Genomic DNA, 24,779 nt, shown 5'->3' on the forward strand with positions numbered 1-24,779 from the left:
TACACTTGTGGGACTAGGGGTGTTTGTTTTGTACCAATTAAACCGTTGTAACAAATGCACATTTCTAAAAGTTATTTATGGCTTGGGAGACTCAATTGATCTAAACGTATAATCCTGGGAGCACACTGCTAAAAGTTCTATCCCAGACTTCTCTGTGGGTACCCCTAGAATCCTAAGGGAGAAATGCAGCTTTGGACACTCATCTGTGAGAGGAACGGATGTGATAAAGATCCTCAAAGCTTAGAAGGAAGACGGATACCTACACGATGGGCTACCTCTGGCAAGAACACTGACAACAAATACACAGGAGTGCCGGGCTCGGGGGCAGCTCTGCGCACGCTCTGGGACGACGGGCGCGCTCCGAGGACTTACGAGCTCGAGACCGAGAGCGCCCAAAGCTACGCATGCGCAGCGCAGCAGGCGCTGCAGTCATGGCCCAGGGGGGCTGGGCCCCGCCACGTTTTTCTACTCCATTGCACCGACACGTGGGAAAGGGTGCTTTCCGGGAGGTATACGAACCTGCCGAAGACACGTTCTTGTTGCTGGATGCCCTGGAGGCGGGGGCCGCGGAGCTGATGGGGTGAGAGGGTGGGAGCGAAGCGTGGGACAGGAAAAAGAAGGAGGAGGAAAGGGAAGAGAAAGAAGTGATCATCACTTTAGGGGGCGGAGGCGAAGACGGGCGGGGCGGGCGGGGCAGAGAAACTGTACCGGAAAGGAAGGGGCGGGGACGGAGGGCGGGGTGGGCGGGGCAGGGACTCTGTGCCGGAAGGGAAAGGGCGGGGACGGAAGGCGGTGCCAAAGGGCGGCCGGAAGTGCGTGGTCTATTCGTGTTTTATCTTCAGAATCGCAGTTAACCGCTGGCTCTGGGAAAATAGCGATTTGCCAAAGTCGGAAGTGCGTCTTTGGCTCCTGAATCCTTTTTGTTCCGTCGTTTTTTTCCTTTTTGTGTCCAATTCTTTGGGTCGTGACCCCATTTGAAATTTTTTTTGGCAAAGATACTGGAGTGTTTGGTCATTTCCTTCTCCAGCTCATTTTACAGATGAAACACAGAGCTTTTTTTTTTTTTTAATTTTTTTTGAGTTTTAGGTTTGAGGCTTATTTTGTGTAATGATGAGATGTTTACGCCTCATTAAAAAACCCAATTTCAGCTCACATAAGTTACCTTTCCTAGTACCGTATTTACATGAAAGTTTAATGTTATATTCTTTACTTTTTGTTGGCTATCCATGACTTCAAATAATAACTAAAATTTAAAATTTATGTAGCGTTCTAATGTTTTAAAGGCACTTTAATATATTTCATTTGATCCTCACAACAGTCTTGGGAAGAAGGTACTTTTATCCCCATTTCATTTTACTATCAATTTTATTTTCAGTTACAAATTCCCAACTTCCCCGTTAAAAAGACAAGAAAATACAAAACTCATTAGGAATATGCAGTTGTGCAAAACATTTCCACATTATCCCACAATATACTTAAATCTGAAGTCTGAGTTCATCAGTTCTCCATTTCAAAGGATAGCATATTTTCATCATGTGTGCTTTGGGATCCTGCTGGCTCATTGTGTTGATCAAAATTGCTAATCTTTTGGTTGGTTATCTTTATTTTGCTATTTATATGTAAATTATTCTCCTAGTTCAGTTCATCTTACCTTGCATCTGTTCATGTAAGTCTTTAAAGGTAGCTTTTCTGAAACCATACCCTTCATCCTTTCAGCACAGTATTGTTGTATTGCATTCATTCATGTATGTATGTATGTATGTGTGTATATATGTATATATATATGTATCTATATACTACAATTTCTTTATCCAGTCCTCAAATGATAGTCATCATCTCAGTATCTAATTTCTTGCCATCACCAAAAGAGCTGCTATAAATATCTTTGTATACATGGCTTCTTTTTCTCTTCTTTTGATCTCCTTAGGGTACAAACCTAGTAGTGTTATTGCTGGGTCAAAGACTATGCACAGTTGAATAGCTTTGGGGGCATAGTTCCAAATTGTTTTCCAGAATTATTTTCCAAATTGATGAGTTCACAGCTCCACCAACAGTGCATTAGTATACCTACTTTTCCATACTTCATCATTTGTGATTTTCAGCAACCCCACCAGCATTTGTTATTTTCCTTTTCGGCTATGTTAGCCAATCTGATAGGTGTAAGTGGTACCTTAGAGTTGTTTTAATTTGGTTTCTTTAATTATTAGTGATTTAGAGTATTTTTAAATATGACTTGATGGCTTTCATTTCTTCCTCTTAAAACTGCCTGTTCATGTCCTTTGATCATTTATCAGTTGAGGGATAGCTGTTTTGCTCAGTTTCCTATATATTTTAAAAATTAGACCTTTATCAGAGAAACTTGCTACAAAGATTCCCCCCCCCCTCCATTTTTCTGATTTTCTTCTAATTTTAGCTGGATTGGTTTTGTTTGTACAGATAGTTTTAATTTTAGGTAATCAAAATTATCTGTTTAATCTCATGTGAATCTCTCTGACATGGTCATAAACTCTTCCCCATTCATAGATCTTACAAGTAATTTCTTCCATGCCTCACTATTTTTTTTTATGATTTTGGCATTTATGTCTAAATTACGTACCCACTTGCAATTCATTTCACTAAACTTTTATTAGGAACCCACTAAGTGCAAGGCCTTGGAGATACAAATAAAAAAAAGAAAAAGTTCCCATAGTTAAGGAACTTAAATTTAGTGTATGGGAGGGGGAAGGGAGGAGGGAGGGAGAGGTTTGGACACTATACCAAAGAAAGCTGAAAAGGGATTCCAGAACTTAATCTTGGAATATGGTCTGTGCCTAGTTTCTGCCAGACTGCTTTCTAGTTTTCCTAACAAGTTTTATAAAATATGAGTTCTTGCCACAATAGCTGGGATCTTTGGGTTGATCATACCCTGTCACTCTGCTCATTTGCTTCTATATATCATGTACCTATATATCGTGTTCCAATGCTCAACCACTCTATTTTAAAAATGTGTTTAGTATTTTCTTTTCCCCTAATTATATGTAAAAACTTTTTTAACAATTCTCTCCCTTCCTCCCTCTCCACCCCCCTCTTTGAGAAGGCAAGCAATTTGATATAGGTTATACATATGTAATCATGCAAAACATTTCCATATTAGCCATGTTGTGAAGAAAAAAAATAGCAAAAAAACCCTCAAGAAAAATAAAGTTTAAAAAAGTATACTTTAGCCTGTATTCAGACACCAGCAATTCTTTGTCTGGGGACAGATAGCATTTTTCATCCTAAATCCTTCAGAGTTGTTTTGAATCATTGTATTGCTGAGAAGAGCGAAGTCATTCACAGCTGATCATCTTACAGTATTGCTGTTTCTCTGTATACTGTACATTTCACTTTGCATCAGCTCACTTAAGTCTTTCCAGGTTTTTCTGAGAGTGTCTTGCTCGTCATTTCTTATAGCACCGTAGTATTCCATCATAGTCACATAGCACAGTTTGTTCAGCCATTCCCCAGTTGATGGGCATCCTTCCAATTTCCAACTCCCTGCCCTGCTACCAGAAAAGAGCTGTTAGAAATATTTCCATATATACAGGTCCTTTTCTGTTTTGTTTTTTTAATCTCTTTTTGGATACAGACCTAGTAGGGACACTGTTGGTCAAAGTGTATATGCACAGTTTTATAGCCCTTTGGGCACAGTTCCAGAATCCTCTAGAGAATGATTGAATCAGTTCAGAACTCCACCAGCAGCACATGAATGTTGTTGCATTTTCCCCACCTTCTCTCCAACATTTATCATTCTCCTTTTCTGACCTATTAGCCAATGTAATAGATCTGAGGTAGTACCTCTGAATTGTTTCATTTTGCATTCCTCCAATCAGTAGCGATTGAGAGTACTTTCTCCATTCCTCTTGATCACTTATTGATGGGGGAATGGTTCCTATTTTTATAAATTTGACTCAGTTCTCCATGTTTGTGAAATGAGGCGTTTATCAGAGAAACTTGCTTCAAAGTTTTTTTCACAGTTACAATTTCACAATGATTGTATTTCCCCCCATTCTATTTCTACCCCTGTTTATTTTATTCTCTCTCTCCTTTTACTGTGTCATTCCTGAAGTGTTTTGCTTTTGACTACCCTCTCCCCGAATCTGCCCTCCCTTCTATCACCCCCTCCTCCCTGCCCCTTCTCTTATCCCCTTTCCCCCTACTTTCCTGAATGTGTATGTTATTCCCTCTTTGAGCCAATTCTGATGAGAGTAAATTTCACTCACTCCCCCTCACATCCCTCATCTTCCCCTCTACTGTAAAAGCTTTTTCTTGCCTCTTTTATGTGAAATAATTTACCCAATTCTACCCCTTTCCTTTCCTTTCAGTGCATTCATCTTTCTCACCCCTTAATTTTAGTTTTTTAGATTGTACCCTCTGTCTATATATACTCCTGACTTTCCTAATAATGAAAAAGTTTTTATGAGTTACAAGTATCATCTTCCCATATAAGAATGTAAACAGTTTAACCTTATTAAGTCTATTATAATTTTCCTTTCTTGTTTATCCTTTATATGCTTCTCTTGAGTCTTATATTTGAAAATCAGATTTTCTGTTGAGCTCTGGTTTCTCCATCAAGAATGCTTGCAAATCCGATTCTAACCCTCAATCCTCTCTTTCATTGATTTTTTTTTCATTGAATATTTTCCCCCAAAGGATTAAACTCAGGTTTGCTGGGTAGGTGATTCTTGGTTATAATTCTGACTCCTTTGCCCTGTGGAACATCATATTCCCACCCCTCCTATTCTTTAATATAGAAGCTGATAAATCTTGCGTTATCCTGACTGTGGCTCCACAATACCTGAATTGTTTCTTTCTGGCTGATTGCAGTATCTTCTCCTTGACCTGAGAGCTCTGGAATTTGATTATAATATTTCTGGGAGTTTCATTTTGGGATCTCTTTCAGGAAGTGATTGGTGAATTCTTTTAATTTCTGTTTTACTCTCTGGTTCTAGAATATCAGGACAGTTTTCCTTGATAATTTCTTGAAAATGATGTCTACTGCCTTTTTTTGATCAAGGTTTCAGGTAGTCCAGTAATTTTTAAATTATCTCTCCTGGATCTGTTTTCCTGGTCAGTTGTTTTTCCAATGAGATATTTCACATTGTCTTCTTTTTTCATTCTTTTGGTTTTGTCTTATTGTGTCTTAATTTCTTATAAAGTCATTAGCTTCTATTTGCTGGGTTCTCATTTTTAAGGAATTATATTTTCTTCCATGAGCTTTTATACCTCCTTCTCCATTTGGACAATTCTACTTTTTAAGGAGTTTTTTTTCTTCAGTAAATTTTTGTGCCTCTTTTTCCATTTGACCAATTTTTCTTTTCAATGAGAAAAATGCCTTGAAGGTGTTGTTTTCTTTAGTATTTTTTGTGACCCCTTTACCAAGCTGTTGACTCTTTTTTTCATGATTTCTTTCTATCACTTTCATTTCTCTTCCCACTTTTTCTTCTACCTCTCTTACTTGATTTTGAGAATCCTTTTTGAGCTTTTCCATGGCCTGAGACCAATTCATATTTTTCTTGGAGCTTTGGATGTAGGAGCTTTGATTTTGTTATTTTCTTCTGAGTGTGTGTGTTTTGATCTTCCTCATCACCATAGTAATTTTCTATAGTCAGATTTTTTTCTCTTCTTTGCCCGTATTCCCAGCCTATTACTTGACTTTTAACTCCTTGTAAAAGTAGGACTTTGCTTCTGGGGTGGAGAGCACACTGTCCCAGCCTTCAGGGGTTTTGTGCAGCTGTTTTCAGAGATACGTCTAGGGACCTGTAAGTTTTCAGTTCTTCCAAGGTGGTGTGATCTAAGAAGAGGTGTGTTTCCTACTCTCCTGGCCAGTGCTCTGGTCTGTGAGTGACTACAAATAATCTTTTCTGCCCTGGAACTGTGACAAGGGTCCTTCTTCCACTGTGGCCTCAAACTCTGGTGTACTAGTGCTCTTCCTTGCCCTGGGATTGCCACTCAGGACTGTGACCCTAAACTGAGTATGGGCAAAACAACAGAGTTCTGCCCCTAGTACCAGCAAAGTGATTCGTATAATCCTCTAATCAGTTGTTCAACACCATTACCGTATGTGGGCTGAGACTTCCTGCAGGTGCAGCTGCTGTCATTGTTAATTCAGTGACTCCCAAGGCTTGCTTCTGGTTTACTGGGGCTAGATCTGTGCTGGAGAGCCTTTGCTGGACTGTGCTTCGCTCTCATCCAGGTGCAAAAGACCTTTCTTCCACAGCTTTTAAGTTGTCATTGATTGGAAAATTATTTTATCCCGTACTTTGTGGTTTCAGCCACTTAAGGAATTGTTTTATGGCATTATTTAAAGGTGTTCAGAGGGATTTTGGGAGGGGTTCAGGCTCCATTTCTTCAGCATCTTGGCTCTGCCTCCCAACCACTCTATTTCTTATCAAGTACTAAATTGTTTTTATGATTACAGCTTTGTGCTATAATTTAAGATTTAGTACTGTTACATCCTTTTCCTTAGCATTTTTTCATTGATTCCTTTGACATTCTTGACTCCTGGTTCAGATTTTTGTTATTATTTTTTCGAGCTCTGAAAAGTAATTTGATAGTTTGATTGGTATGGCATTGAATAAGTCAACTAACATAGATAGTATTTTCATTTTTGTTATGCTAGCTCAGCTTACCCATGAGCAATTAATATATCTCCTGGTAGTTAAATATGTCTTTATTTATATGAAATTGAATTTCTCTTTCTATCTCTACCTTTTGGGTTTTGTTGGTAACACATAAATTCTGATGATATGTGTCTATTTAATATCCTGCAACTTTACTGAAGTTGATAATTCTTTTTATTATTTTTTTTAGTTAATTTTCTAGGAGTATTCTAAGAAAGCCATCATATCATCTGCAAAAAAGTGATAGTTTTTTTTCCCTGTCTCATTGCCAAGGCTTATTTGTTCAATTTATTTTTCTTGACATTGCTGTAGCTTGCATTTCTAGAACAATACTGCCACCTCTAGGCTCTTCCCCTTCATCCATCACTGTAACCTTCCTTCCTCAAAGGTTCATGCTACTCATGCAATCAAAATCTTGGTACCAGTTGTGTACAGACCACCAGGTCATTCTTCTTCCTTCTTCAATGAGTTTGATATCTGGCTTATGATTTCTCTCTTCTACCCAAATCCTGCTCTCACACTTTAACATACATAACACTGATTCTTCTTCAAATATCCTAACCATTCAGTTCCTCAGCCTTCTCTCCTCCCATGAGCTACTCCTACACCCCACCTCAGCCATACACAAAGATGGTCACACCCTTTATCTTGCCATCATCCATAAATGTACTACTTCCATGTTCAAGAATTCTGAAATCCCCTTATCTGACCATTATCTATTGGCTTTTTACCTCTCTTTATGTCTTCCCTTATATAACTCTATATATTATTCTCACTATGATTTCCAATCCTTTGACCCTTCAATTCTCTTCTAGGCCATCTCTCCTGTACTAGCCACTCTCTCCTCATCTTGATTCAACTTTTTCAACTTTACATTGTCATCCTCTTGAATCCCTAGCCCCATTATCATATCACTGATTATGACCATCCAAGCCTCAGCCTTGTATCTATCTCACCACTCATCTCCTTCACTCCTACACACATGCTGCTGAACAAAGGTGGAGAAAATCATGCGAATTCTGACTGGGTCTGCTACAAAATCATGTTACCTAAACTCAGCTGGGCCCTCGCTGCTGTTCAGCACCTCCCTTATCAATGCACTATCCCACTTTTCACAGCAACTCTTCCAAACTTTTTCATCCTTTCTCAAACATCACATATGTCCCCCTCCCTCTACTCTCTCTGCTGAGAACTAGCTGAGGAATCAGGATGACAGCTGGGTCTGAGGGACTAGGAGCATAGTGCTTACCCTCTATAGTAATGGGGAAGGTGGAAGATTTGGGAGTTGGTAAAGTTTTTAAGTAAAAAAAATAGTTAGTGAGAACTCAGTACTTTATAAATAAAAGAACTTTTGAAATTTTGTAGATATAAATAGTGAAATTTTTATGCTCAATTGTTTGCATTTGCATGTATTTGTAATGGCATAAAGAACTGGGTTTCCCGGGATGCCTTTGACTGAATAGTTGTCGTGTTTCCAACAGCTATACTGCACTAATTTATCTCTCCTTTGAAGCCAGTCAGCTTTTTGTACAAACAGGCTTTAATGGAACTTTTGGATTTACTAAATTATGAAATGAATCAACAGTATTTTGTAACTTGTCTCTTATTCTAAAATATCCCCCAATAGGTTACAAACATAAGCTGTATTCATGCCATGTAAGGGACTGATTTTGTTATTGTTCTGATTATTTATGACAGTGTAGCAACTCGAACCTTCCCAATAAGAGGTTTCAATTGTACTACAGCACACTATGACTTTTTAAAATATATAGTCTGGCATCACAGCAAATCCAGAAGAAAAAAAAGGATGATCAGAACACAATGTGCACAGTTGTATGCTAACAAAACTGAGAACAAGAAATAAAGGAATACTTTCAAAATACTACTGTACCAAAACAATCAGAAGACCAAATAGAGATATTAAATAATCCAATCTCAGAAAAGGAAATAGGTCAAGCTGTAAAGGAATTACCAAAGGAAAAAGCCCCTGGACCTGATGGATTCAAAGGAAAAGTCTATCAAACTTTTAAAGAACAGTTAGTACCTATACTTCATAAATTATTCTCAGAAATTAGGAAAGATACTTACCATAATCTTGTTACTGAGACAAACAGAGTCCTTATACCTAAAACAGGGAAAGATAAAACCTGAAAAGAAAACCGTAGGTCAATATAGTTAGCGAATATTGACTCCTGAATTTTAAACAAAGTGTTATCAGACAGGTGTACAGCAAATTATCCAGGAAATCATCCATTGTGATCAAGTGGGATTGATACTCTGAGTACAAGAATCATTCAACATTAGAAAAACAAATCAGCAAAATTGTATTAAAAACCAAAATATTCAAAACCACATGATTATCTCAGTAGTCCAGTGGCTGATCAAGTAGAAAACCTAAGTTACCCAGGGGAAAAGTTTCCTATTTGATAACTGCTGGGAAAACTGGAAAGCAATCCGGCAGAAATTAGGCTTAAACCAATACCTTAAACTACACTCCACAAAACATTCTAATTGAATGTATGACCTTAATAGTAAATATCATACTATAAAAAAATTAGAAGAGAAACAGTTCATGGGCTTCTCACAGCTGTGGATAAGAATATTTTTAACCAAAAAAAAGGAGATAAAGGCAGTTAGAAAAGATAAAATAGTTAACTTTGATTACTTGAAACTGAAAAGCCTCTGTTTAGAAAGCAGGGCAGCTAGGAAAATAAAAGAAGTAATTGGGTAAAACATCTTTGCGTTAAATTTCTCTGATGATTTGGTATCCCAAATATATAAACAATCAATCAATAACTAATATCCATTCCTCAACCAATAGATATTGATATGAAAAGACACAAACAAACAGTTCTCAAAAGAATGGCTAGGTATCAATAGCCACATGAAAAAATGCTCTAAATCATTTGTAAGAAATTCAAACCAAAACATTTCTGAGGTTCCACTTCACACCTTGCCAATTAGCAACATTGACAAAAAATGGCAACAGTTTTTGAGGGGTTGTGGGAAGATAGGTACACTAACGCATTATTTGTTGGTGGGACCGTGAAATGGTACAATCATTTGGGGAAACAATTTGGAATTATGCAAGCAAAGTGACTAAAAGGACCATACCCTTTGCACCAGAGACCTCCTTACTGGGCTTATTATACCCCAGAGAAGCCACTGACTGAGAAGAAATAGGCCCCTATGTACTCCAAACTATTTATAGCATCACTTTTTGTGATAGCTAAGAATTGGAAACAAAGTCAATGCCATCGATTGAGGAATGACTAAACAAGTTATGGTATGTGAATGTATTGGAATTCTTTGCTGTAAGAAATGATGTGTGTGATGAATACAGAGAAACATGGAAAGATGTGAACTGAGGCAGAGTGAAGCAGAGCCAAGGAAACAGTGTAGACGGCGACTACAACAGTGTAAATGGAAACAATGACACATTTTAAAAAATCAAAAGTAAATAACAAAATTATAAAGATAAGTGGGATTCACATGAAAAGATACAAGAAGATATCCATTTGTGTAGGTGGGAGATCCACAGGGGTTAACACAGCATACATATTTTTGATTTTTTTCAGTATATTTTCAATGTAAAATCAATTGTGCTGCTTTCTTTCCAAAGCAAAAAGTCTCCACTGTTTGTTTTATGGGATGACTCTCAAAGAGGGGGAGGGATACGTGGGATACTCTGGTGATCTAAGAAACAGAAAACATCAATTAAAAAAATTTTTTTTTAAATATAGAGCAACTAAAATATATGGACTGGCTTCCAAAGGATGGTCTTCTCCAGAGTTGATTAGTTTGTTAATGGGGTCAAACATGTTTATGTAAGTAATGGCAGTAAAGACAAAAAAACTTTGAAAGGCTTAAAAAGTGATCAGCACAGTACTAGTCACAACTGCTAAGAACTCTAGGTGAAACCCATTACTCCCTCCCTGGCAGGAAGGCAGTGACTCAGTATAGATTGAGACCTTTTTTTTTGGATATGGCCAATTTGTTTTGCTTGACTGTACATGTGTGTAACAAGAGTTTTGTTTTTCTTGCTTTTACAATTAGGGAAATGAAGAAGGAGTAAGAAAGAGAATACAGATATGAAATGAAATAAAATTTAATTAAAGGGAAAAAAACATGGATGTGTCCATAGGATACCTCAAGCAGGGTTGATTTGGGGTTCTACTTCTTATTATTATTGGGGTTCTTACTATATATAATTTATATAGATAAATGTAATCAAATAATTTGGAATTTATTTTTGGTGTGGACCTGTAATTTTGTATGATTTGGGTAACTCCTTTCTATCTAGTGGAGAGTTACTTTTCCTAATTTATATAGCCTTCTGTGTTCATCCTTCCTTTTCGAAGAAGATCATGACATCAGAGGAATTATGACATGGAATTTGGGCAGGGACCTATTGTGTAATGTGTGGACTTCAGAGGGCACTAGGTTTAAAGTTTTGGGAAAGACAAGAAAGAAAGACAGAAAGGAAGAAAGAGAAAGGAAGGAAGGAAGAAAGGAAGGAAAAGAGGGAGGGAGGGAGGAAGGAAGGAAGGAAAAAAGGAAGGAAGGAAGGAAAAAAGGAAGGAAGGAAGGAATCCGGCTCGTAAACCCCAAGTTAACTGGGCATCCTCTGGCCATCCACATTTACCTTCCTCTGCAGCGGGGAGAGAAGGACAGAAGGGAGCAGATGAGCTGAGTTACCCAGCTAGCTGGGTCCCCATTCAGGCAGCTCAGTCTACTCACAGGTTTTACAGAGCTGTTAGAGGCACTGAGAGATTAATACAACAATGTATGAGAAGTAGAATTTCAAGTCCACAACTGTGCTCTTCTATCAACCATACCAACTGTCTCTTTTGGAATTAATATTAGTCTCTTAATTTGGATAATACCATAAAAGCACTAGCATCAGATGTGCAAATATTTCACTTTCACCAAAATCTTCTCTGTCTCCTTACTGTACACTATATAGGGAATTCCTTTGCTACTCTAAATTAGTACTAAGGATCCTTTACCTTTCTAATACAACATATTATAGAATTAAACTTCTAAAGTAATTTAAAAAGACTAGGGAAATTAACAGTAAATATTTCCATTTATAGTTCTTACATAATATTTTACTGAAATGACCTTTAAAGCTGTTTAGAGGCACTACCAGTATGCATTTTTTTCCTCATTCAATAAGATACTATTTATCTGCATACACAGAATAATTCTGCAATTTTGAGCTTTATAATATTAAGCATAAAAAGATTATAAGTTTTTTTGCATATGGTTGTAGTGTTAATTCTCTGTAGAGGGGGAATGATAGAACAGGAAGGATTTGTGCTAAAACTAATGTATTATATTTGGTAGAGTCCATTTTGATTTTATTTTTACTAAATACAACATTTTCAATTCAGAGTAGAGATATGCCTTGAAATAGGATCAGGATCTGGCATCGTATCTGCATTCCTGGCTTCAATTATTGGCCCTCAGGCTTTGTATATGTAAGTATAATTGAACCAGTTATACCAAATAATGTACTGAGAGTAATTAATTGAAGTATAGTTATTTGAATACAATATTTTGTGTTAACATTTACAAGGTATACATGTTTGATTTTTAAATGCAACAGTTAAACACATAAAGGACACAAGAACAAATAGTATGCTTTTTCTAACGATTTAAACTATATCTGCAACGCTAATTTGGGTCCAAGTTACTCATCTACAGTTTTTTAAATTTTCTTTTAAAGAAATGATGTATAAAGTCCCTTCCAACTCTAACATTCTGTAGTTCTAAACAGTTTTATAGTGATGCCAGTTGTCAGGATTAAAAAGCCATGAAAGTGCATCTGTTTTTATGCCCATTATTATAGCATTATACTTGTTCTTATACATTACTTACAAAAAAATTAAACATTTCTTGATTTCCGTCATAGATTTACCCCATTAATTTGTAAAGTTTTGTTTCTCATTTTTTATCTCTTTTACAGGTGTACTGATATCAACCCAAAAGCAGCTGACTGTACCTTGGAGACAGCACTGTGTAACAAAGTTCACATTCAGCCAATAATTACAGATTTGGTGAGAGAGTAGTTCTTTTCCACTTCTGGTATAAAATAAAAAATTCTTCCCAAGTTTAACAAGTTCTAAGTTATCATAGAGAGACATAAAGAGCTGGTCGTAGTGGATAGAATCAGGAACACCTGGGCTCAAATTTGGCTTCTGACACTTGTGGGAGTGATACTTGTTACAAGCAATATTTTTACTCCACAGGGTTATTGCAGGGACTAAATAAGATAACGTATAAAGTAGCTTTTAAGAGAATAGTTGTCTTGAGTAGCTGGATTTTTTGAATAGTAGAGGCTTCATCCTTTAAGTACTAAGTCAAAAAAATTTTTTAACAGTTTTTGGTGGAAGTCTTCCTAAATGTAATATCTTTGCCTTTTTAACTAATGTATAGAAAATACCTAACCCTGAGTAATCAAGAAAAAGGTTAGCCATTGTTTAAAAAAAAAAAAAAAGGAAAAATGATATCTGTGCTGTGTAGCAGTTTCTTCTTAAGGACTTCGAGGGAAAGAAATTTAAGTCTTTCTGAATAAGCAATGTCTTTTATTCTTCATTAATCATCTAATGAGTACTTAACACTTTTAAGTTTAAAAATGGAATCAGAATTTAGAAAACTTTTAGAATTTTGACAGTCAAAAATCTTTGATGTATATACTATTTCATAATTTCTGAGTCACGATTTGACCCTGAATATAACATTTAAATGAAATGCTGTAGGATAGCCATTGTTAAGGAAGCATTTGATTTAGAAAAAAAAAATCTGAACTAATAAAAATACAGGTAGCACAGAAATTCTAGAAGCATAAATTCTTTCTCAATAAATTCTACATTATACATATATATGAGTATATATTATATATACATACACATATACATATGCTTCATCTAGTTGAAATGAATTTATTGACTCAAAAAAAGTCATGTTTTTTCCTAGTTCTCAGTCATAAATAGTAGTAGGTTTTAAGTAGTTATGAAATGAAACTGTTTCTGTCTCCTAATTGCTATAATCTGAGGATTCTCCTTACCTTTTACTTCATTTTATAAAAATTACTGAAGTGCACAGTCTGGATTGTTGAATAGCAGTAACATATCCAGACATTCTATGTTTATTTTGATGAACCATTTTCCATGCTCTAAAGAAAAAAATCTCTATTTTGTGTAAATTTATGTGAGACTTAAGATGAAAATGTGTAAGATCTTAAGATATTTCAGCCCCTGAGCCTGACATGCTTTGCAGTACATTAAACACTTTTCTTCTGTAAGAATACAAGTGACATTATTGAAGGCACTGACATTTAACCACAAATTGACTGTTTTGATTTACATCCAGGCCAAAGGATTGCTACCCAGGTTATTCAGCAAGGTCGATCTTCTGGTATTTAACCCACCCTATGTAGTAACACCTTCTGAAGAGGTAAGAAATATATAAAAATTTAAAATGACCATTATCTATAGGTTACACATTGGCTAGTATTGAATGAATTTTATCATGTCATCCTTGACCTCTCTCCAAGATGAGGTAGCATCAGTAGAAATGTCACCTGCTCCTCCATCCATCGTTACATGGTTAGATGAGTAAAAGCTGCTGTTGCTGCTGCTGCCAAGTGAAGAAGTGCAGTTCCCAGGGCTGCCCCAGGTTGGTCCTGATTAAAACTGTGTTGGTAAGCGATGGCTGAATAAGGAGGCGATCTCTGCCTTATGCTTCCTGAGACTTTAGGATTCTTCACCTCATGATCCACCCTTCCCTCCTGGTTGGAGCACCAGCCCCCTCATAAGGATTAGTGATTAGTGACCCTCTCACCACAGGACCTTCTAGCTGCCATGGCCCCTCTCAACCCCTGTTTCAGTCAGGTGAGTACTCTGTTGCTATGGCTAATGGATTCCCACCTTTTTCTGGAATAAGTTAAACAGTTCATGTCATTTTCATCTCGTCTGGACCTCCACTGCTGCACAGCAGTCTGTTCAGTCATCTGTGATTGGCCACCACACACTCTACAGTGGGTGATCCACTGTGAACTTCATTCTCTCTTCCCAAGATCCTAGGTCTGCTCCTGCTCTGCTTCATTCGCCTCTGTTTTAATGAAAATTGAAGCTATCTGTGATGAAGTTCTCACTGCTCTTTGATTTTAGGTCTGTCAGAGACATTTTATATACATTCAAAGTATTACGGCTTAGAGAAAGATTGAAATGGCTAAGATATTCTCACTACATGAAATCCTCCCTACCCTTGCAAGGTCTTTATACATACATTTCATGGTTTTCAGAAACAGTGACAAGATTCCACAGTCAAGATCAAGCCAGGGGTTAGAATATGTTCTTTGATTACTCGTATAGAGCAACAGTAACTTCAGATGTTGGGGGATGCTACACATCAGCCACTTCTAGATGTGGGGAATACAGACTCAAATGTGAAATATTTTCTGCACTTTGGAAGCTTATATTGTATTCTAACAGGAGAAGACCTGTTAGGGGAGTGGTGGCCAGGAAGATAGTTATGGCATGGAGAGTCTCAGAGATGGTGAACAGAACCGTAGAATAATTGAATAAAGACCATTAAGTGCTTGCAGTGTGCCATGCACTGTGCTAAATGCCTATAGTCTGATTACTCTTCTTAACAGCAAAAGAGGAAATGTAGATTGGAGCAGGGATATGCATAAGGTAGAAGGACATCTATGGGATCTGAAGTATGGCCTGGGGCTGGTGAGATAGAAGGGAGGTAAGGGAGTTTCCTTTCATTTCACTATTCAGGACAGCTGAAACCCAAAGCAAAGTTTCAAAGCTTAGTGGACATGATTAGAAAAACATGGGAAGAATTATATGAATAGGTACAAAGTAAAGGATGCAGAACCCACAATGACTGAAATGTGAAAACATTAAAAGCTATTTGAACTGACTAATCACAACAATTAATCTTGGTCCCAGAGTGCTGAGATGGTAAAAACATGCCTCCTCCTCTTAATAGAAAGGGTAGGGAAGTACAGGGCAAGAACATGGTTTATACTGTGTCAAGTCATGGTCATAGTGTTTGTTAGTTTGCTTAAATGTTTTTCTTTGTTGGAGAAAACTGTTGTGGAAGGGAAAGGTGTTAAGGGAAAATGATACATAAAAACAATAAAATGAAACAAAAAGTTATCCATAATCTCTAGGTAGCTAAAAATTAGGAATTAAGCAAAGACTTAAACAAAAAATTTTTTCTCAGTCTTCACCTCTTTGCCCTTCCTGCATCTTTTAATATGGTGCCCCACCCCTCCTAGTTACTTCCTTTACCCTTGGATTCCATGACACTGCATTCCTCATTCTTCTTTATCTCCTACCTTCTAAATATAGGCATTTTCTCCCTACAGTTTCTCTTGGTCATCATATTTGCTTCCACTGATTTGATTATCATCTTTGAAGATGACTCCTTAATATATACTGACTGTTGAACCATTCCACTTGAAAGTCCTTTTGGCATCTCAAATTCACCTGTCAAAAGCTAATATTGTCTTTCCTCAAATCCAAGCCTCTTTACTACTTGAGGGTACCACTATACCACTTAGGATCATAATCTCAGAGTTATTCAAACTCCAATTAGTTGTTAAACTTGTTGATTTTTGACACCATCTTTTATATCCATCTCCTTCTCAGATAACCACTACCCTATTTCATGCCAGAATCAGTGAAGAGTATTGATTTGATTATTTTTCCAAGACTGAGAGAAAGTGGATGGGAGATGAGCTATGTATACATCAACAGGGCACAGAGCAAGATGCCTGGGATAATATTGTGAATCGTGGCCTAGGTCATGATCTCTTATCCTGACTGGTTCTTGTTCACCTCTTTCAGTTATGTCTGACTCTTTGTAACCCCATTTGGGGTCTTCTTGACAAAGATACTGTAGTGATTTGCCATTTCTCACTCCAGCTCATTTTATGAGTAAACTGAGGCAAATAGAGTTAAGTTACTTGCTCAGGTTTACACAGCTAGTATCTGAGGCCAAAATTGAATTCAGGTCTTCCCAACTCCAGGCCTGGTACTCTATCTAGCCTGCCACCTACCTACCTCTCATATCCTGACTCAGAATAACCTAATTTCACCAGTTTCTGCCCTCTCAAATAAAGCTTTCACACAATTCCTAAATTTTTTTCTTTAAAGGTCTGACCACGTCTCACTACTTTGCTCAAAAACTTTCAGTGACTCCAGCAAACTGAAATTTAAGACTCTACTAAGTTAATTGGCTCCTCTTCCTTTCCCCAGCAGTATTTCCTATTTTTCTCTTCAGGTATCCTGTTTCCCACATCGGTGCATTCCTGCGTGCTTGAGAATGCACTCCTTACTTATTTCTACCTTTGAGAACTCTTTTCTTCTCCTGGAGGCTTTGTTCTGGTACCGTGACCTTCACGATCGCTCTCCTGAGTCACCAGCTATTTGTGCTCAGAGTTTTTGTAGTTCTCTACCCCCTTTCCTCCTGTGTTTATATCACAGCCTGAAGTTTCTTGAAGTTCTTTTTCTCTTTGTGTAACCAGTTTGTGTAGCATGATGCTTTGCACATAATACTTGGTTAATTGAACTGCAGTGAATGTGTAAACCATCATTCTCTTTTTTTAAGTATATAAAACCTAATTTTATTTATTTAGGATTCTCATCTTCAGTATTTTAAGGAACGCATTCCAGCTTCTCTAAACATTCAAAGGAATCTAAGAGGGGATAGTTTTTGAGACCAATTTGTCACAACAGATCAGAATTATAAAATTCATTTTTCAGACTAAAATGAACTGTGAAAATAGCAAAAGGTTGCCAGAAGCTCGCAGCTTATGCTAATGGAGGTCAGTGGAACATGGTAGAATAGTTAATTAGGCTACTCATAGATGTAGGAATAAGCTAATCAGGCATTGATATTCCCTATGGGTAGTTACCTGATTGATCCAGTGTACAAAAGAGCAGAGGCAAGCCTCTGAGACCTCTTAATCTCCTCTTTTCAAGGAACAAGTGCTGTTATACACATATGCACACACACGTATATGTGTACATGCAGATATGTGTGTGTGGATGTCCATATGTTTATGCATATCTAGCATATTCTGGTTGCACATCTTCCTACTTCCTATTCTTTTCCACACCCCTGCACCATGTGGGCCTCCTGCTTTATGGAAGATGAATACTGTGAGAGGAGGATTCATAGGCCTAGATGACTGCAACTAGGCATGGGATTCTTGAGTCAATAAGCTTCAAATATCCTCGGGTGAATTCAGACATTTCTGTTAATAAAGACTTTAAGTTTCTGCTGGTGGTGACTCATATGGCCTCAGTATAAGTTTGTCTGAAGAAAGAACTGGTTTAGGTCATTTTTGCAGAGGGGAAAAAGATGTTTCTTCTTTGCCTCTCCACGGTGGAAAGATAGAAAGTTTCCTCCTTCAGTAATATGTAGAATCTATTCTCAGCACAAGTAATCTTCAGTGATCAACATCTGCATCCTCAAATTGTCCAGCACCAGTTGGCGTCTTCATAATCCCTACCTGAGTCTTCTGTCCTTACTCCAGCCATGTTATATTGGCTGCTCACAGACCGAGCAAGCATTCCTTCCAGTTGCTTCAGAGCGGCTTGTCCTTCATGTGCTTCCACATCATATTCTTCTCCATCATAATCATCTGAATCTTCATCCTCAGGAACTGGATGTAATTGACATTCACACATTGGGAAACTCATTCTCAAAGAAGATCAAGCCAAATTGAGAGGGGATCATAAAACTGCTACCAATTACCAAAGATTACATTACTTATTAATTAAAATGGAGTTAGAATTAGACTGTTATGAGTTAGGCTTTATCATTACCCTGTCATAATAATCCTGCTCAGTACTGGAGGAACAGAGGCATAGACTTTATAAATGACAAACAGTGGTATTAAAATATTCTTAGAATTTTAGAACTGGAAGAAATGTCAGACATTATCCTCTTTGCTTTACTGGAAAGGAAGCAAAAGCCCAGAGAATCCCATTCTAAGGATTACCAAGATACTTACCATTATTTCCTCACTACTATTACTCACACAATAAAGATCACATGACTGATGAAGATAAAGAACATCAAGTTCCCTGCATTGAACTGTTTCTCATTTCTCCCCTTGATCTGACAAAAGACCCTGCCCACTGCAGCTTTAATTACTAACCAGGAAAAGAAAAGCAAGTCAAGTCCCATCTCCCAAGGGAGCTGAATACCTGGAATGTGAAAAAGGATACCAGTCCACAAAATAAATACATGGATAGTGATTTAGAAGGCCAGTTTTTATCTCTCTTTGATACAAAGAGATATTAGTGGTCATGGCCAAGTGAAGGTGAGAATTAAGGCAGGCTTTTCCCCAAGATTTCCTGATCTCTCAAATCCTGTATGGAGGATTTATAATATAAACAATAGGATAAAATGGGTAAAAGTCATACCAGGTGAGAAAACAAATTGTTGGAGGGAGCATCCACTTTAAGATCACAGATTCACGAAAGTAGTACCCCAGTTTTAGCACACAGTCTGGTAAACCAAATGAATCCTGAGCCCTCCACTGCTAAAGGAACATAGTTGCTATCACAACCCTAAGAAAAGATTTTGCCAACTTGGACATGAAATTGCCATGGGTCAAAATCTTCCAGAATCTAATGGTTGGGTCATCTTTTGACCCAAAGCAAATGGATGGGTCTTTTTAAAGTGTATTTTTGCATATATTCTTTAAAAGTTATGTGTCAGTTTTTAAATAAATTTCTTAAAAGTTTTAAATATGTTGTGACGCCAAAAAAAAAAAATCTTAAAACTCCTTTGTTTCTATAAAACAAAGAATATGATGTGATCTCCAGTACTTAATTTAGCACTTTGTTTGGACTTTTTCAAATACTGTATCAGGTTTCTTAAAGGCAGGACAAATGTGTATAGAAGTTTATGTTTCCCAACAAAGTATTAACAATGGAAATCTAAGGTTGTTTAAAAATTTCAATTCAATAAAAATTAAATAAATTAAAATTAAATAAAAATTAAAAGATTCTTTCCATCTGGTAACACAGGTAGGAAGTCATGGCATAGAGGCAGCCTGGGCTGGTGGCCAAAATGGCCGAGAAGTCATGGACAGATTCTTCCCCTTGGTTACAGATCTACTATCACCAGAAGGATTTTTCTATTTAGTTACCATTAAAGAAAACAATCCAGGTAATAAAATTTAGTTTATCTTTCAATGATTTACTTATCTGAAATTGTGTAACAAAGTTTTCAAAGCATAAGATAATGGGATGTTAATACTGGAGAGGGACAGGCTGTAGTAGGCTTTTAATACATACTGCTTAATTGGATATCAGATAGTTTTACTTTAATCATTTTAAAACAGAATTCATTTTGCCTGAGTTTCTCAAATATGTATACTGCTACTTAGACATAAAAATGTCTATAACTTTTTCAAAGCACCATATCCTCATTACAGTGAACTTCCCATCTCTAGTCATTTTGACTATGCTTTTATTAAATCCCTTTTTATTCAGCTGATCAGTTCTTGTAGATGTCTATGCTGGGTTTTTTTTTCCTACCTTGGATTTGAGCTCTCTAATGGTGCTATTAACAGTGATCGTAGGTCAAGAATATCAAGGGAATCAATGAAAGAAAATGTGAAGAAAGGTAGACTAGCAGGACCAAATATCAAATTATATTACAAAGCAATAATCATCAAAGTCATCATCAGTGGGAGATCAATGGACTAGGTTGAATACACAATACACAGTAGTAAATGGCCATAGTAATCTAATATTTGATAAACCCAAAGATCTAAGCTTTTGAGGCAGAACTCACTGTTTGATAAAAACAGCTGGAAAGCTAGAAAACAGTCTGGCAGAAGCTGGGCATAGAGCAACATCTCACACCATATATCAAGGTCAAAATGGGTACATGATTTAGACATAAAGGGCAATATCATAAATCATTTAAGAAAGCATGGAAGAAATTTACCTCTCACATGTTTGAATAAGATTAGAGTGTATGACGATAAAGAGAATCATGGGAGATAAAATAATTTTGATTACATAAAAATTGAAGTTTTTGCACAAGCAAAATCACTGTAACCAATATTAGAAGGAAATCAGGAAACTGGCGGGGGGGGGGAGTAGGGGAATTTTCTACAGCAAGTTTCTCTGATGAAGGCCTCATTTCTCAAATATTTTGGGAACTAAGCCAAATTTATAAAAATAAAAGTTGTTCCCCAATTAATTGATAAATGGTCAAAGGATATGAATAGGCAGAAGAAATCAAAGCTATCCATAGTCATGTGAAAAAATGCTCTAAAGTGCTAATTGAAGAAATGTAAATTAAAACAACTGAGGGACCACCTCACACCTTTCAGATTGGCTAACATGACAGAGAAGGAAAATGACAAACCCTGGAGGGGATATGGGAAAATAGGTACACCATTGTACTGTTGGAAGAGTTGTGAACTGGTCCAGCCACAGTCATTCTGAAGAACAATTTGGAACTATACCCAAAGGGCTATAAAAAAAAACCTGCATACCCTTTGACCTGAGCAGTACCACTACTAGGTCTGTATCCCAAAGAGAAAAAAGAAAAGGAACTATATATACAAAAACATTATCTGTTTCTGTAGTGGCAAAGAATTGGAGGATGCCCATCAGTTGGGGATGGCTGAACAAGCAGTATATGATTGTGGTGGAATATTAATTACGCTATAAGAAATGAACAGGATGGTTCAGAATAACCTGCAAAGACATACATGAACTGATACAGAGTGAACAGAACCAGGAGAACATTGTACAGAAATACTGAGACAATAATCATCTGTGAAAAACTTAGCTATTGTGATCAATACAGTGCTCCAAGATAGTGCCAAAAGACTAATAATGAAATGCTTTCCACCTCCAGAGGGAGAACTAATGAACTCTCAGACTGATGCATGTTGTCTTTCATTTCTTCTGTTTTTCTTGGTTTTTGGTTTGTTTGTTTGTTTTGCAACATGGCTAATTTTGCATGACTTCACATGTAAAATGGGTATCTTATTGTTCACCTTCTCAGTGGTTGGGGAAGGGTCTGGAGGGAGGAGAATTTGGAACTCAAAATATTTTTTAATTGTAAAAAAAAAATTTCAAAATTAAAGTTAAAAAACAATGAGTATGTAAGAGACAGCAAGATAAAAGAGATAGAAGGCTGGCTTTGCTGTCAGAAAAACCTAGGTTCACATCCTACTGCTGATACATATTTGCCTTGTGACTGTGGTAGTCACTTAAAGTACCTCCAGGCAATTTTATAAGGTGATAAATTAAAAACTAGTTTGCTGATCTGTTTTGGTGGAGAGTTTCCACATCGGTTGTTTCCCTTACCAGTGAAATAAAGGGAGATCCTGCCATTCCTCCCTCACAAAGGTGCACATTTGTTTTTTCACATCTCAAATTCAACAACACTCCTTAGGTTTGAAATTAATTTGCTGTTTCTATTACATTTGAAGGGATGATTTTTTCAAAAACAAATTATACATTCTATTCCAGTAAAATTGAGATTTTTATTATCAGAAACAGATACTGTTTTCTTAGCACACAGGTTGAAAACCAATAAGGAGCCCTGTTTACTAAGACTAAACATTTCTTCACTGTCATATTTTCAATGTAATATTCAGTATAATAATTGAATAAATCTGTCATCTCATCTGTTTCAAAGTTCCCTCCATTGATCAAGATTGTAATCCATCCTGTGTAACTCTTGTCAATATCTTCCCATGAGTTCACCACAAGGAGTATGCCCAACATTTTAGATATATACGTTGCATATAAATATGTACATTTTAGAAATATGTATAAAATATATAAGTAAATATATTTTGATGTAGATGAGTGGGTATGTATATGTGTCATGCCATAGCTCTGCAGTAAAGTGCTTCTAATATGCATCCTTACCTCACGGAGGTGACCTTGAGTTATTCTTGAAGGCTATGCCCGCAAAGCAGAAGCTCTGCCAGTTTATATATACCATGTTGGGAAGGCATCTTGTGGCCCTAGCAAAAGAGCAAATCTGTTTTTTGAGGAACAACCCAGCTAATATGGAGAGAGTAATCAACAGTTGGATGGCCACTTAAATCTTGGATCCTTGACCAAGATAACTCATGAAACAAATGAGCCATATGTATAAAACTGGCTCTATAGTTGTATTTTTATATGCATATCTTACATGCTATGCAGTCAATAACCAAGAAAGTAAAATTTAAAAAAAACTACTTGTAGTAATTACTGCTTTAAATTATTCCTTTTCATCTCTTAAGCAAAATGCCACCATAAAAGTAAGGTATATGACAAAACTTATAAAAACTTTTAAAGTTCATAAAATCTAAGGCCATTTTGCCAGATAAAGTGTTTTAAAACATCCTGTGATAATAACGCAAACATCACAGTGAGGTAAACTTCACCAAAATAGTTAATGTGATTTTATATTTCATTTTGATTTCAGATGAAATTATGGAAACAATGAAGAAATTTGGTTTACGGGGGAAGATCGTACTTTCCAGACAAGCAGGACGAGAAATTCTTTCAGTCCTAAAGTTCAACAAGTTTTAAAATAAGTAATGTGAATTGTTCAGTCACTAGTATACTTTTAAAGCCAAAGCTATTCCAGAGCCAGGCAAAGATGGGAATTGTATTTATTGAAGTGTTGAGAACAATTAAGTAAATTATTTAAGTTAAATCAGTGCTTTTCAAAATATAAGCTGTGGCTTTTCAAGAAAAGTGGGCTTTAACCAAGTCAAAGTGGTTTATTTAACAATGTTCATAAACAGCAATAAAAATGTATGTCATAGCAAATGTCACAGTCACTAAGTAATGAGTGAAGGGTTTGACTTACCTGTTTGTTGTTCAGTCATGTTCAGCTTTTTATGACCCCATAGACTTCTATCTATTATCTCCTGAAGTCTGTCCAAGCTTTTTTTTTTTTTTGCTTCCATTACAATACCTATACTTCTCATTCTGTTGTCTCTGTTACCTTTTGCTTTCAGTTTTTCCCAACATCAGCATCTCTTCCAATGAGCCCTGCCTTCTCATTATGTAGCCAAAGTATTTAAGCTTCAGCTTCTGTATTTGACCTTCCAGTGAATAATCTGAATTAATTTCTTTAAGTATTGACTGATTTGACTTCCTTGTTGTCAAAGGGACTCTCAAAAGTTTTCTCCAGCACAATTTGAGAGTACTGATTCTGCAGTGCTTAGCTTTCCATGTAGTTCAACTCTCATAGCCATACATTGCTAGGGAAAAACCCATAGCCTTGATAATATGTCAGCAAGGTGATGTGTCTGTTTTGTATTATGCCGTCCACATTTGCCATAGCTTTCCTTCCCAACAGCAAGTGTCTTTTAATTTCATAGCTGCAGTGATCTTTGAACCCAAGAATTTTAAATTTGACGCTGCTTCTATTTCTTCTCCCTCTGTCTGCCAGGAAGTGATGAGACCAATTGCCAAGATCTTTGTGGGTTTTTTTTTTTGATGTTTTTAAGCTTCGAGCCAGTTTTTACATTCTCTTCTTTCTTCACCCCCTCAAGAGGCTTCTTAATTCCTCTTCATTTTCTGCCATCAGAGTGATATCATCTGCATATCTGAGATGGTTGATATTTCTCTCAGAAACTTTACTCCTAGCTTTTGATTCATCCAGTCTGGCATTTCATATCATCCTTTGTACATAAATTAAACAAAGTGACAGCATATATAACCTAATCAAACTCATTTTCTATTCTTAAGCCTATCAGTTGTTCCATGTCCAGTTCCAACTGTTGCTTCTTGGTCCACATTTGGGTTCCTTAAGAGGCTTAAAGTAGGGTCATCTGACTCTCCCATCTCTTTGAGGACTTGTCACATTTGGTTGTGCTCCACACAGTCAGAGGCTTTAGTGTAGTCAATAAAGCAGTAGATGCTTTTCTGAAACTCCCTTGCTTTCTCCATAATACAGCAAATGTTGATAATTTGGTCCCTGGTTCCCTGCCTCTTTGAAAACCAGCCTGCTTCCCTGGTAATTCTCAGTTCACATATTGTGGAAACCTAGATTGAAGAATCTTAAGCATAACCTTGCTGGAGTGTGAAACAAGTACAATTGTTCGGTAGCTTGAAC

At 36.8% G+C, this 24,779-nt stretch overlaps 1 protein-coding gene and 1 long non-coding RNA gene across 2 annotated transcripts in view; one reads left to right on the forward strand and one right to left on the reverse strand.

Annotated features, from left to right (window-relative positions):
* Positions 1–736, reverse strand: part of LOC140507056 (uncharacterized) — a 72,960-nt gene extending 72,224 nt beyond the window's left edge. The window contains exon 1 of the long non-coding RNA XR_011968188.1: positions 520–736. This is a non-coding gene — a long non-coding RNA (uncharacterized lncRNA). The remainder of the gene's footprint in view (positions 1–519) is intronic.
* On the forward strand, positions 303–23,485 carry HEMK2 (HemK methyltransferase 2, ETF1 glutamine and histone H4 lysine). Its single transcript, XM_072614932.1, has 6 exons — positions 303–580; positions 12,038–12,124; positions 12,613–12,703; positions 14,019–14,102; positions 19,712–19,853; positions 23,136–23,485. Exons 1-6 carry the CDS (start codon positions 405–407, stop codon positions 23,240–23,242), a joined length of 687 nt encoding a protein of 228 aa, XP_072471033.1. The 5' UTR covers positions 303–404; the 3' UTR covers positions 23,243–23,485.
* Positions 23,486–24,779: the final 1,294 nt, after the last annotated feature.

The sequence above is a fragment of the Notamacropus eugenii genome, chromosome 5, assembly GCF_028372415.1.
Source record: "Notamacropus eugenii isolate mMacEug1 chromosome 5, mMacEug1.pri_v2, whole genome shotgun sequence".
NCBI lineage: Eukaryota > Metazoa > Chordata > Mammalia > Diprotodontia > Macropodidae > Notamacropus > Notamacropus eugenii.